This window comes from Rhopalosiphum maidis, chromosome 1 (assembly GCF_003676215.2).
Source record: "Rhopalosiphum maidis isolate BTI-1 chromosome 1, ASM367621v3, whole genome shotgun sequence".
Lineage (NCBI taxonomy): Eukaryota > Metazoa > Arthropoda > Insecta > Hemiptera > Aphididae > Rhopalosiphum > Rhopalosiphum maidis.
Genome location: NC_040877.1, coordinates 11,118,135 through 11,134,141, shown reverse-complemented (window position 1 = coordinate 11,134,141; position 16,007 = coordinate 11,118,135). Strand labels below are relative to the sequence as shown.

The window sequence follows — 16,007 nt, the reverse complement described above, 5'->3', positions numbered from 1 at the left end:
CGATATTACTATATAGCTGCATCACATTGTTGTCGGATACCTCGGCCGCCGCCCCCGCGTATAATTATTATATGTATATACACTGTATATATAGAGTTGTGACGTACATGCTGTTCTGATTATAATACACGAAACAAAATTGTGTATATTAACAATTGTATAACTGCAGATTTATTGAATATTATTATTATATTATTCCGTATGATGTTATTATTGTTATTGTTAATGACGCGTGAACGTATTTTTTGTCGTTTTGGAAATTCGGATCTACTTATATATAATATTATTTTCTTCGACGCTGACAAATTCCTACGCGGATAGTATAGTTGTAGTAGTATAGGTGTACCACAGCCATCGTATACTACGTACGCGGAATCGCAAATTATTGCACGACACGGCAGTCGTGTCACGCAGCGTTCTCGAAATCGTGTTCGGCGTAGTCAAAAGGATTTCGGTGGCCGTCGAGTACCACCAACCCCACCTCCGCTCACTATCGTTGTATATGTAAAGCGAACTGCAGTATATAATGCGCGTAGATAATATATATAAACGGACGTGGGGCTATAGTTGATAGATATCAAGCTACGTGTCTTCAACAAATTAAAATCGACGCGTTTCCTTATTCGATGATATCCAGGTTGTGTATATATATATTATGTTTAGAGGTATTATACTACTAAATAAAAGTTAATATTTTAAAAATGAGTTTAGCATTCTATTATATCATTATTTCTGTTTAAAATGTCCTTAAAAAGCTGCCCACATTTTATTATTTTGCAACAAGTTCAAAACAACAGTGGATTGGTGATCTGACTGCGAGTGACCCCCTCTAGTAGTGTCCTGCAGGGGCTTCCTTGCTATACTGAATTATACAATGTAAGAAATATTTTGTATGTTTAACACAAATATATCGCCGCCATCGATAATACCAATGTAGTTGAAATGAAATGATTATGATATTGCAGTCGACTATATATAATATGTACATACCGTGGTTGCTGTGTTTTGATATCGGTTTTTTATGGTTGACGCAATCACAAAAATCCAATAATCAATAGTCTGTCATTAAATGTGATAATTGTATAATATATTATAATGATATAAGCTGCTGAATTTGGAGTTACTTCTCCTTTGAAAGTCCTTTACTGTGCTTTTGTTAGACAAACTCTCGAGTATGGATCTACTATTTGGAATCCTACAGCAGCAACACACTCCTCTTTAATGGGACGTGTTAAGCGTACATTTTTAAACTTTGTCGGTTACAGCCTAAAGATTAATTGTTCCCCCCACAATTACACACCCGTTCTCTAAAGTCTCGGTCTTGCCTCATTAGCTGACAGGAGACACCACGCCAACCTAAAGTTTTTATCTAAGTTTATAATATATCTAGTGATATTGATTCTTCTACCTTCCTTTCATCTATATCATTCAAAGTCTTTCCTCGTAAGACACGCCATGCATATATTTCATATTCCTTCGTTCTCTATGCTCTATGGTTCAAATAAACCTTTTGCGATGCGTTGTATGACCCTTGCAAACTCCAACTCTTCTTTATCTATTTATATCTGATTATTTACAATTGTACACTTAAGTTATTGTCAACTATATTATTATTTAAAAATGTATCATATTATTAATATACCTATTTTTTCGTATGTATAGTTTTAGAAATATATGGTATAATTGGATGCAATACTGCAATGCCCGTAAATAATATAATAAAATAAATAAATAATATATTCTGTCAATCAAAATTAACATGTCAAATAAATTATAGCAATATTTTCATACCGGTGATATGCACTTCAAATCGAAGTATGGTTCAGATAATATTATATGTATATTATATAGGTTTACAAAGACAAAAAATTAATCCTGAAAATTCAGTGAAAACTGAGATACTGTGGTGCTGTTATATATATATATGTACATTATTGTATATTGAGTTTATCATGTTATACTTTATACAGAAATATATAATACATATAATATATATATTTGTATTTATGTGATTTGTATAGGTATTTTAAGTAAGCCGCGATCCAATATACAGGTGTCTTCTGTTCGAGATGAAATATTTATACCTATAGAAATACGAATAGCGTAGGTATACGAAGTGGGTACTCCATACCGGTTAAGGGTTTTTCAATTGAAGACTAAAACACATTTAAAGGACTAACTAAATCGACCTCTAAGTGAGCTTGAAATTTTGAGTGACATCGCGGGGTTGACGTCACCCTAACGCTTCACCCCTATGGTTCATCACAGCTGTACTCAATACGCACACCGCCGTATTCAGACTTTGTCTCGCGGAAGCGCTTCCGGCGGCACGTAACACGACAATCCCAATCCACCGACACCTAGGTTTCGTGTTACTTTATAGCATTTTTTTATGCTATATTATGCATTATCTCGGTGACAAAGAGAAGATAATTATTTGTGCAATGATAGTCTGGCGTGGGTTACCGAAATATTATCATCTCTCGTCACTGCGTGAGCGTGATGATGTGTATGGTATAGTGGTTTTTTTATAACGAACCAATGCATAGTTATAAACAAATTTTTCGGTACTTATAAAATTGGTTTTGCATTTTTTGCACATTCATATTCTATTTATATTTAAGTATAGTTACCTCATCGATTCCCGTTTATATGACACCAAAAATTAATCAGAAAAGCTAAGTTGTCTAACTTAATATGTATTTTGGTTGATGTTTACGAAGTATTATCAATAATTGTGTTGGTTATACATATATATATATGAGTTACACAACATAATAGATTAAGACATGATATATATACATGATACTACATATACTTTTTTAAATTTTCGATAAGACATAGGACGTTGGACCTATTTACAAACAATAAAACAATTTAGAAAATAAAAATGTGTTATTCTATGAAACTTCTACGTATATATTTCCCTTTGAGTGAAATATTGTAAACTGGCTATTCAAGCTGAATAAAATATACAAGGTTATCCAAACATTGCGTTACTATTTGTATGGCTACTACTGTTATTATTCTCAAGTAATTTATTTTATCAGTCAAATGCTCATATTCACTACTACGAATATTGTTAAAATTTTTGATAATGTTTAACACAAGCTATGTTATTTGACATTAACTAATGCATTCTGTTATATCATTATTTTTTTCACCCCAAATAAAAAAAATATAATTTATGAGTTATGATCATGAGACCATTGTACCTAAATAAGAAAGAAATGTAATACAAATTAAACACATTTATTGAATATTATTAAATATTAATATTTATATAGCGACAAAGATGATATTTAAATAAGTAATCATATTATTCTTTTTTTCTTTTTCATAAAATATAACATAAAAAAAAAAACCGAAAAAAATGTATTTCTAGTCATCATATTAGCACATATTGATATGATAACTGCAACTTGTAAGTTCACAGTTTAGATATTTTAAAAATAAAAATTACTTTCAAATCACTAATTAATGCAGTAATGTTAACATTATTGTAACAAATTAAATGCGATAGTTGTATTTAATATGTATTACAGAGGTTTGACGTGATAAAATTTCATTTCAACATGTAAAACAGTCAAATGTTCGAGATACACGTGTGTTTATAATTATATGACAAAGATCGACATACTTATCACATTTACCATCCGCGTAGAACCGTTTTACTGACGGTCGTACTATCGATTCGACCGGGTATTGTATATTATATATTATAATAATGTGTACCTATCAAATTTATATAATATGTTTATAATGCAGAAGCTAATACCGTATATCCGTTGAATTACAAATGTCGGCGCCGCTTGTACAATACACGCGCGTACTTATACATATTATATATTATTATTGTTGTATTTGATCAGCAAATAATAATAATTGTGTATAGCATCGTTCGTTCGTAAATCGTCGCCTTCGTCGTCGTCGGCAGGCGAAACGAGAATCGCGATTGTCGCAAAAAAAAAAATGGTGCTGACTGGGCGCCCTGTTGTCGCTCAACAGGTCCGCAGCCGCTGGCTGTTTTCGAAATCAATAATATACGTGGCCGCCGCGTGTTTCACGAGCAACCGCACTCCATTACACTTTGTCCAAAACGTTTTATTTCTCAACCCCTTTCTTGTTGGGATTCATTTTTTTCTCTTTTACCATCAGTGTATAAATATATATTTAAATACATATTTTATCCCTCCTTATACAGTCTTCGTTCTATGTCTAAATTATTACAATCGCATCATAACTATCATATCTATCACAACTAACGTTCGTTATTCCTGTAGAAAATAAATACTTTTAACAATTTTGTTTAAAGAATATATAGTTAAGTTACCTACCAGTAATAGTCGAAAATTATTTTAAGAAAATTATTCTAAAGTTAATAAGTGGCCCATAGAGACCCCACCCTTTGACCATTTACATAATATACAGACGAACATATGTGATACAGTGGTTAAAAATACATTTAGCCTGTATATTATCATTTTGAAAATGTACAATTTTAATTTCTAAGACTTCTTACATAATAACTCCATTCTCTATTAATCTGTTTGATAGTTAGGACGTTAAAAGGACGTTATAATATCTATATATACACATGTGTTTTCTCCGTTAGCTTAACGCATAATACATTTTACATGTAACCATGTAGGATCGTCAATTTTTTAACATTCTATTTAATGACCATCGCATTATCAAATTTGAAGATAAGATTATTACCCATGCAGCCACATTTGGCTTTTTTTTACATTTAAATTTAAAAGCGAGTTTTTTATGAGCATTTTAAATTGTACTAACATTTTTTATAAATTTGAAACGCTTGTAACTGTATGCAAATAGTATTAAAATTAAATCAATTTACTAGCTGTAATGTTAAAACCAACAGAGTTAAATGGATTTTTCTGAACATAAAATATTTTTCTATATTTTGTTCATTTGTGAGATGATGACAATAATATAATACCCTAATATAACGTTTTCTAAGGACGTTCAAGTAGCCGAGTAGGGGTAATTTTTATTTTATATCTATAAATATTGTCGATTTGATTTCGTTTTGTTTCAATCGTCCTACTGTAGCTAGACTATACTGCATTGGTAATAATAATATACGTAGGTACAATATGGTCAGCTATACTATATATGTAAATTGATATAATGTAACTTCTTAGTTCGCCGTTACAATGTTGCTGAACTAGGTAAATTATAATTTATGTAATTTTATTACGCATCAGTAGGCATACTGCGCGAATGACAATACCTGCGACGTGTGACAAATTAAATACCTACGTTAGACATGTTACAGCGTTCCGTGCGGTGTTTAATGTTTAATCGGCCGAACAAAATCCTGAGGCTTCCCTCTCGTTATTCTAGAATCATAATTTTTTTTCTTTTGTAAACTGCACACGATATACGTCAAATCATATACATACATATATACAGTCTTAACAAAAAAAAAAAAATGTTGAAGGTTTTTTTTAAGTCTGATGATAATGTTATATAGTTGCAGTCGTATTGTGCACTCTTTATTTAAACGCCTATAACATGATATAAATTGTGGTCCAGTCGGGAAGTACGCATTAATAATTAATTTACCTCCTGAAATAGTTTTAGAAAGAACGTTCACATAGCGAAAAAACACTTCGTATACGATATATATATATATATATACTTATTAACCTAGTAGTTATATTTATAGTCAATCCATTTTTCATGCGTCCTCGTTGTACATGTACCACAGCACTTCAACTATACTACCGCACATTTTCTCCCAATCGTTCTTGTTCGTTGTGTCTCGGTGTTTATTACGGGTTCCACCCACGTTCGTATTTTCGTTTAATATATTATCGTTTTTAATCAAATATTTGTTATTTAAGTATAGTACCTAAAGAAACTATTATTAAAAAATCAATAATTCCGACGAAAAATATTGATGTTTCCTAAAATATTTATGCTAACTAGTTCACGAGTGTCGTCAAACTTTTTAAATAGTATTGAATTCGCAAAAATGTAATATACAATATAAATTCAATTTTGGTTTTAAATTCAGAGCGATAAAAAACTTTATTTTTTAACCTTTTTTTCAATCACCTTGTAGTCTCTTGTAAATAATTTCACTATGTGTATTTATACGATTTATATGCTAATCGCTGACACAATCGCCTCACATATACAGTTATAGTCTGATCCGGATTAGGGAATATTATAAATATATATATATATTATGATGTTGCAAAAATAATAATATAATAAAACGTATGCTTTACACATATATAGGTTTTTTTTGTCCTTCACCCTTGTTATGTTTTTTTCAACGTAATCGGATCCTCAGGAAATCCAATAAAGCTTCTTCCTTCTCTATATACGAAACAACGGGGTGGTAAATAATACTTGTGCCCACAAATATATATTATTTGAAAAATATAATATATCGCAACGATATAAAAATATAATAACGAATTGAATTGTATACCTAAGACATGCGGTTGTCTTTATTGTATTATCATATTATATACTTAGTTGGATTTTTTTTTCTGTTTCACAGGTGTATTGGAGATGAGCGCTGCGACCGAAAGTGGTATCCGGTTGAGCGGACATACTCTAGACAAGGCGACCAAGGCCAAAGTCACCCTTGAGAATTACTACAGCAATCTGATCGCTCAGCACATTGAACGGAAACAGAGGTACAGTACCCGTATTTTCATTGATTTTTTACGTGTTTTAAACATATGATATGTTTGTGGATCTTATTCCTAGAACATAATATATTTCGTATTCCGATGACAACGCCTTTTATTATTATTATTTATGGTTTTCTTTTAATCATAGAATTCCATTTATTTCCATTTTTTATGTACATGTATACTTACCTATACTGATTTGAATGAAATATAATAAATAATAAAATATATAATATGTAACAAATTTAAAATTTTTTTATCATCATATTTAAACCATATTAAATTGTAAGTGCGTTGGAAAAAATAATGATGTTAAAAAGATAAAAATTCTATTTACGTTTTTGGAAGTGTGAAAATATTTTGATGATTATTGTTTTCCTACGTTTTTCAAATGACTTATAATTTTATAAATAACACTCCTCATTAGGTAAACACCTTTAGTACGATTTATCCTATATAATATTACTTTTCCTAAATTTTAAAGAAATACCAATCATTAATAATAATGTTAAATTTGTAATATAATATACTTAATATATTATATTCAGACATGTATTGTTATACAAATTAAATCTTTTAGATTATTTAAATGTCATCTATATCGTTTGATTTTATTGTTATAAACTCAATTATTAGTAGCGCATTATAAAATAAGTACTAAATGGCACTAATTTATTATATTATTTACTATTCAATAATATAAATACAACAATTTAATACCGGACCAATCAGTTTAAACTAAATCGGATGATAAGCATGACTTATAGAAATCTAAAGGTCAATTATCAATTTATCTAAACTTATTACTTTCAAATATTATAATTATCAAATATAATGTCTCTGAAAATAATAAAAAAAATAATATATTTTACAATAAATAAAGCACTTTTGGTTTAAGCTCTAAACGAATTATTATTGACCACCAATTTCAAAATTCGTATAAATGTTTAAAATTTAAATTAATTATAGGTTTCTATATTTTTACCAGTTTTATCATTTAGAATAATACATTATAAATATTTTAGGAATATTATAAATTATATAAATTAATAACTTTAATAATTAATCAATCATTACAATTTATGATACATTATTACATAGCAATAATACATTTTTTTATTATTAATAATTAACTACTCACAAAGCACTTATGATTTTAAAATATAAATTATAAATATCAAGAGTTTTTTTACGTAATAAAAAAATAACTAGGGTGCTTTGTATTTATGAAAATGTCTAGAACTCGTTTTAATAAAATAATAAATTATTTTTATTCTTATCTACTTTTTTGTTAATTATTTTAGTATATTTGAGTAACTTATATAAGAACTATAATTTTAAGTCATGTTTAATGATTAAAATGTCATATAATGAAGTTCAGTAAATTATGTTTGCTAGATAGATATTACTGTTATCAATATTTTAATATATTATGAATACGTGAATTAATACACGTTCTAATGCTAGTTGACCAAATTGCATCACGAATTATGAAAACATAAACATATTGCTTGAAAAGGTTAAACGTTAATAGTTAGTTTGATAAGTGCTATACAAGATATCACAAACGATTTGTTTTTATATTAATATTAAAAATATTTAATGTAACAAATTTAAAGCGCGACTTTCAACTTACATTAAATATTATTAAATTAATGAAGTTTAAAATAAATTATTGTATCAATAATTTAATTTAAATGGAAAGTTAAAAGGGATAATTTGAAATTGAAATTCTTTTGTGACGTTATAATATTTTTACAAATAAAAATAGTTTATTTTAAATTAGTTTAAGTATATTAACTGGGTGATTATAGTAAAAAAATAATACATTTTCTTAAAACTCTTATAGTATACTGTAAAAGTAAAAAGCAAACAATCGCGATTTAAGTTGACATTAAAGATCATTCCACAACAATATGTTTCTTGATGATCACATCTATAATAATGATCATTGTAAAAAAGTACTACTAAAAAGTAGGCCTCAAATAATTCAATAACAGAGAAAAACAACGATAATATCAGTGAAGATACAGTAAAATCAAACCCGTCAGATCTCTTTATGAAACTGTAAGTTGAGCATAAAAGCGTATCTGCTAAAGCAATAACGTCATCTTCACGAAAGATAACACAACAACAAACTATATTTCATAAAGAATTACTATACCCACCCACTACCCATAGAGACATTTTTTTTTGTCTTAATAATTATTATAATATAAACGAAATATACACAGAGTATTTCACCAGGTATGCTCACCCTCATTTTTCCTTTAATAATGAATTTTATTATTTATTATTTTTTAAGTATACTTACAAAAATTGTTTTTTTCAAATGAAAGCAGATCATAATGACCTTTTTAATGTAACGCTTGTATTGAAATAAGTATATCTTTTTTTAATTTAAATATTTATTAATTAATACAAAAATACATTATTATTTATTAATAGTATTTTATAGTTATTTAAAAGTTTAGTATAATTATATAATAACGATATAATGATACAATGTACAATATTATTATATGTTTCATAATTAAATAATACAACATTAAATGTTTTTTCTCTCATCTTCTATTAACCAGGACAAACTAAATGACTGATTGAGACACCAGGGTATGCTTTTAAAACCGGGACGAATGGCAATGTATATAGCTAATATATAAATTGAAAATTGATCGAGTTGTTTCTAAATTATTAAACTATGTACACTGAGGTTAGTGTGTTCCATAAAAATAAATTATATTTATTTAAATATAAATTACTAGTTAATAATATTTATATTTTAGCATTTTTTTACGATCATACAAATTGTCCGGGTATAAAAATAAACATTGACTGAATATTATAACTATTTTTTATAACACTATATTATTAATGATTATTACATTGAATACATTAAGAGTTAATTAACACATTTCATATTTCGATTTAGATACACCAAAATGTTCAAAAAAATTATGTACCTTACAATGTATATAGTAAAAAAAGGTGGCTCATTTGGTAAAACAAAAGTATAAAAGATGTACACCCCAAGACACTTCTTAACTTAACTGGTATTATAAATCTAAGTATCTAAAAGTATATTCATTAAATGAGCATTCTTAAAAATTCCAAAAATCATAATTTGAATATACATATTAGTATAAAATCGTGTAATGACCATGCTTGGTGAATCACTACATGTATAATATATATATTACGTATACTGGTTTAATTATATTTCGGATGAAAAAATTTTTTTATATTATTTTTTGTTTTGTTTCCAAGATATAATTATGAAACATTTAAAATTAAAGAAAGAATAATATTCTCTTAAAATAATGATGAAAACAAACAACAATCTCTAAACTTCTTAATGATCATAAAACTTATTTTTCATTGCTTGCCAATTGTTTTTTGTATACTCGTTCTTAAAATAATGTATTTACAATTTTTTTTGTCCTTACATGAAAATGTTATACGCTTTTTGCTGAAACGTAGCCAAAGTTTAACCTCGTATATTCGTTGATACAGCATATATATATTGTTAGAAGAATTCGTTTCTCAAAACCATTTACCAAGTGAAACTCCTATAATTGCCGTTCAATTATTCTTTTGAAACTTTTGGTTATAAAAGCATTATTTGCAAATAACTCATTTCTATAATGTACAAAAACGGTATGCATATCCATGTGCATATGCCACACATTATAAACATGGTACTGTATATAGTATAGCATTTATATACTTTAGAAATTGATATTTTTTATTATTATTTAAATTTCATTAAAATGACCAGAATTATTTTTTAATTTAAACCGACTGAGCTGTACTTAATATTGAATTTTGTGATTTTTACGAATAAAGTTTTTTTTCGATCATCTGGTAAACTACTTTAAAGTTCCAAAAACTGACTGTTCAATGTATATTACCTATGTTAAATGTCTAATATGTACACATTGTATACAAAAAGGACTTGATGAAAATGAAACTTTGGAAGCTCGTCTTTTTTACCTGAAAAAATAACAAGCTTATTGCTGTAGAACTAATATAAATATCATTACTTGTTCCGCTCTGAATCAAAAAAAGGATATTAATATATTATCGTTAAAACCGAATAAAAAAAACTGCTATCCAACGAAAAAAACAATATATTATAATATATTATATAGTACATAACTGAAGTCAAGGGCGGATCTAGCATGTATTTACGGTCGGGGCACTTTATTGGAAAAATTATATAATATAGATATAGCCCCCCACCAAAAAAAAAAACAATATAATAAAAATGTATGTTTTTTAATATTATTTTTTCCAACGAGAGTGGCACTTGCCCCCAGTGCCCCCCCTGAATCCGCCCTTGACTGAAGAGTCTGAAAAAGGATTTGCATGGACTCGAGTGAATGTGAGTCTGCCCCTCTTCCCAAATCGCGACCACTCAACCTATCCATCCAATAAATGCATAAATGTAGCTATCCGTTGAGTTCGGGTACATATTATTATATATTATACTCGTATAATAATATGCACCGTCCGTGTTTAAAGTTAGTGTATAGCATTACGTTATGTGACGCGTGTAATACATGAATGTACGAATTAAATTATTATATGCCCATCGCCGTCTCGTCGTCGTCGTCGTCACATCCGTTTCACGAACGTGGTACCGCGTGCCGAGGTGATGCCATGATCGGTACACCTATTATACCTGCAGCGCTAAATCGAAAACCATCAGAAATCCCCAAAACGACGATGTAAGGTTAATGTAGTAAACCATCGAACCGGAAATTGTATAAATTCACGTTGTGTATAGTTCGAATAATATAATATGTATAGCAGTTATACGAGCTTGTATAATACGATAAAATAATATTACTATAACTCGATGCGCGATGGTTTTAGGTATAATATGTATAGAGTATAATATACAACGTAAGTCAGAGTTAATCCTTGAAAACTAAACTACACGTTTTGCTTGGTGAATATTCTGTAATTTAAATACTTTATTATAAGTACTAATATATTTTTAATATGTACAATACAAACGTAGTGTTATCTTATTTTTCAAAACTCTTTTACTATAAGAATTTATTAAATATCATTGTTATATATTTTATTTTATTTTTGGTTACTATTAAAAACTATTTGTTGTCAATTGTGTAACACATTAAAAAAAACTTAACGTCACTGCTGGAACATTCTATTTATAAAGACTCACATAATAGTCGTACTGTGATATATATATAAATAATAATTTATTATGGCGGTTTTATTATGAGATGTACGAGTAATAACTCACCACAGAGATCTGTGGTTTTGAATGCTGACATTGTTTACAACTTGAGCTTATGGCTTAAAAACTCTTGTAGTTAAAGGTCCGTGTTAAAATATATGCTTAACTATTAAAAGGGATAAATTATACCTATAAAGATTCTTGTGAAGCAAAAATTTAAAAAAAAAACTAAATAATATGTATACAGGATGTTGTGATACAAGACACTGATATTCAATCCAGTGCATATAACTTGCTGTATATAGTCCTATGTCGCACAATAAATATTATATTATATTACATTTTTCATTCATTTGCATTTTCATATATTATTTTGTGCATTTATTTAGAAAATTATATCGATTGAGTACCTAGCACCAAATACGAGAGAAGACTTGTGGGAAATGCAATTGTAATCTGTGATATACCGTCTTATACGTATGGGCTTGTATATTATCTACTATCGAAACTTTCAGGAATTCTATAACAGTTATATTTTTTTCTAATTTGAAATAACATCATAATAAATACCTTATTATTTTTGTTAATACATTTATTTACTTAACCGACTTAATGCGAAAATTGCACAACTATTTTTTTGCCATCGAATTTAATTATGTAACGTAAAAAATGTGAAAAAAATAACAATAAATCGACGCGTAATAATCAAATTTTCTACTTCGTACTTTTTTTATAATATAATAATAATAATATAATTATAGTCGATAAAATTTAAACGTCCAAACGTCAAAGGGTAAGAGCAATTTTTCAGAACTTCAAGAAAGAACTTAATATCTTTTTTTTGTTACCCTAAAAAATCACGAAAATTCTATAAAGTATCGTTAAAAAAAACCTGTATTATATGTAATATATATAATAAGACTTTTGAAGTTTTTAAAGTTGTTAGAGCGTATACGCGTATATAACATACTTATATAATTTTTTTTTTTTTTGTAAACTACTCAAACACACGTTTGCTATTATACATCGAGACTGACGGTATATACACCTACGTTGTGTGTATTAACGATTTGTCATCGTCGCAAGTATAATAATAATAATAATATTATAAGTATAATATGTATTTCTTGATTTTAAACGAGTTTAACTTTGAAACATATAATATATATATAATCACATACTCGTGTCACGTTACAATAAGTTTCTTTGGAATCGCCACTGTATACTCGTACATATAAGTTCCTTCAAATTATTAAGTATTCGCGTTAGCTGAATGGACAGATGACCATATTAGTATACATTTTAAGTTTTAAAAAGCAAAAAGAATATTGTGGTTACCAGGTATTTGTTGAAGACTATATAAAAAATATTACACCTTTTTTTTATGAATCAACGAGAAAGGTATCTTTGTAGTTAGTATCGAGCTTTCCTAGCCCCCACGCATCACTTCATAAAGTTATATATGCTACTGGACAGACCATACAATTTAGTGTATATAAAACATTGAGTCAGTAACATTAATGCAATAATTCTAGATTCAGTACAGTTTCTATTTTTGTTTCTGGTTGATCTCAATCCAAAGTGCGCCCCAGGCCTTTTTAAGACAGCAGGTATAGAAACGTAGATTATAATTATTTTGCTTTTGAAAATTTGGTATGAAGGTAAATTCAGAATATCTGACTATAAAGTATACGGTATACGCCCACGATTTCTGTCCGAGGCTTCGCAAAATTACGCATATATTGTTCGTATGACATTACTTTAAAGGAATGTACGGCAACACACAAGCGCATTTTTGTTATGTGCACAACGTATATATATGCGAAATTTGTTGCGTAGTATTATTTTAGTATTCGTTATAAACTGTACGGCAAGTACAATATGCCCAAACAATTGATACACACAAGAGAGCCACCTGTTGCCTTTGTATAATGATTGGTCGAAGAGGGAACTATGGCTAATTTTTGTTTTGTTTTCACGCGTAAATAATTATTTTTTTAATACCTAATCTACGTGTACCGTGTAATTTTCGTGTGAGTTTAAACGCCGAAAAATGTGCACACACACACACACACACGTGTGCATACGAAAACGTCGATTTTTTCCCCTCGTTTTGTTTTACGATGTTGCGCTGTTATTGTTAATTATTTACACTCGGCGTGCGAATATGTGTGGCTACGACAGCGTTTGGCTCGTAATTGTTTTTTTATATATACACATTATTATATAATAAATACTGTTAGCAGGAGCCGAGAAACGTGTAAAGCTTAGCGATAAGCGACATAAGTGTTTAAAAAAAAATAACAAATTGCAGTTTGTCCCCGGAGACTTGTCGTTTATGTAGGTACATCATGCAGGTTTACGAATTTATATTTTCTACGAATAAGTTTTTTTGCTATAAAGTTGCTATAATTAAATAAAATTTGAGACGAAAAAACTTATTCGGTACATTATATATTTATTGCAATTCGTTATAAATAGCAAATGAAATCAATATAGTGATCACAGAGATTTTTTTTTCGTTTCTCGGATTTTTATTTCCTTTACTATTACCTACGCCACTGCGATGTACCACGGTCATTGTCGGCGGCGACAGACTTACGGGTTCACTGATATATTGGATTGGTATAGCGTTTTGAATTTAAAAACCCCTTAATATCGCGGGAAACGGAATAACAAATTGTGTACAATATATGTAATGTATGTATATAGTGCGTTGAAAATTATTCCTATGCACTTGTACGTGTGTGGTGTAATTTATGCGCATTATCATAAACTTGAAAGGACGATGAGGAACCAAAACGGTAATGACGGTTATTATACCCTAACCATTTCTGCAGTGACTGTGAATTTTCAATCACGAACGCACGTACATTTTTTTCAGCCGAAATCGATAAGACTTCTTTTAACTAATTGTATATTGCGTGTCACTTGCAGTATTCCCTGGTATAAAATATCGTTTTTTTTCCTTTTTGATTTTCGATCGGTCAAACGTCAAACGACTTCTCGCTAGTGCCTTTCCTCAATAATACTCTTTGTAGGTAGTCCACAAATAATAGAAGAATAACAAATGTCAAAATTTGACAATAATTTTTATTAGTTTATTACAATGTCATGGTAAAAACTCAATATATCGATACAATTCGAATACTTTCCAAGAAAACTGTTTTTTATTGCTAAATAGTATAGAATATATATATAGTAACAAATTTAATAATTTTAATACAGATTTAGTATTTTTATTTTTTTGCCCGTGCTCGTGTTGTACAAATCAAAATATTTATTTTTTAATTAAATTGATCTATATCTCTATAAATGCGTCATCGTAATAATATCACCACATCACTATATATAGCTATAGTATTCGACAATTTTTTCACATATGCTTTCTATATTCGTCTATTTACATATTATTCACTTCTACGCGACTTCAGACGGGCTCCAACCGAAATCCCTTCGGGAAACGAGTTGATTTTTTATACTTTTATTTATTATCTGTTATCAAAAGGGACCTATTTTGCAGCCATATGTTCTGAACAGTCTTCCATTTTCGCCGAAGCCATTTTGCTACAGCACCGACCTTCGTTTTTAGAGCATTGAAATCAATCACACTTACCGAGTTGATTTTTATCAATTTATCCCTAGAGAATTTATTTAAAGCCGTTTTGTGTATAAAGGTAGTAAAAATAATAGGGTCATAACTAAGGAAGTAGTCACTGTACTATATCTTTATACATGTATATAGTACAAAATACTCGATAATATTAATTTTTTCTATTCGAAGGTCAATTTCTTATTTCTTTATTTTGTTTTACACGTCATTATTGATCTATGTCGGTCTTATCATATTATATTATTATTTTTCTATTTATTTTTCGGTCGATACGGTTCTACATGTTATGTTGTATTGCCGTTTTCCAACTATTGCGAATCTATTGTAGTGTTATTGTTGGTGCAAAAAAAAATTGAGTAAAATAAAATGTTTAAATATTCGAATTATATTTATCATCATAAAGCTTATTATTAGTTTATGACATAATATTGTTTAAAATCAAGACATGTAGATAAGTTTATTTTTTCCATTTAAATTTCCAAATGTTCAAGTATAATATCTGATATTT

The 16,007-nt window shown here is 28.6% G+C and overlaps 1 protein-coding gene across 5 annotated transcripts in view; it reads left to right on the top strand.

The window, feature by feature from the left end:
• LOC113548112 (serine/threonine-protein kinase tricorner) overlaps window positions 1-16,007 on the top strand; it is a 121,719-nt gene that overhangs the window by 96,458 nt on the left and 9,254 nt on the right. For all 5 annotated transcript variants that reach the window (XM_026948795.1, XM_026948796.1, XM_026948797.1 and 2 more), the window contains one exon: window positions 6,542-6,680. In XM_026948795.1, coding sequence (XP_026804596.1) covers window positions 6,553-6,680 — 128 coding nt within the window. In that variant the 5' untranslated portion in view covers window positions 6,542-6,552. The remainder of the gene's footprint in view (window positions 1-6,541; window positions 6,681-16,007) is intronic.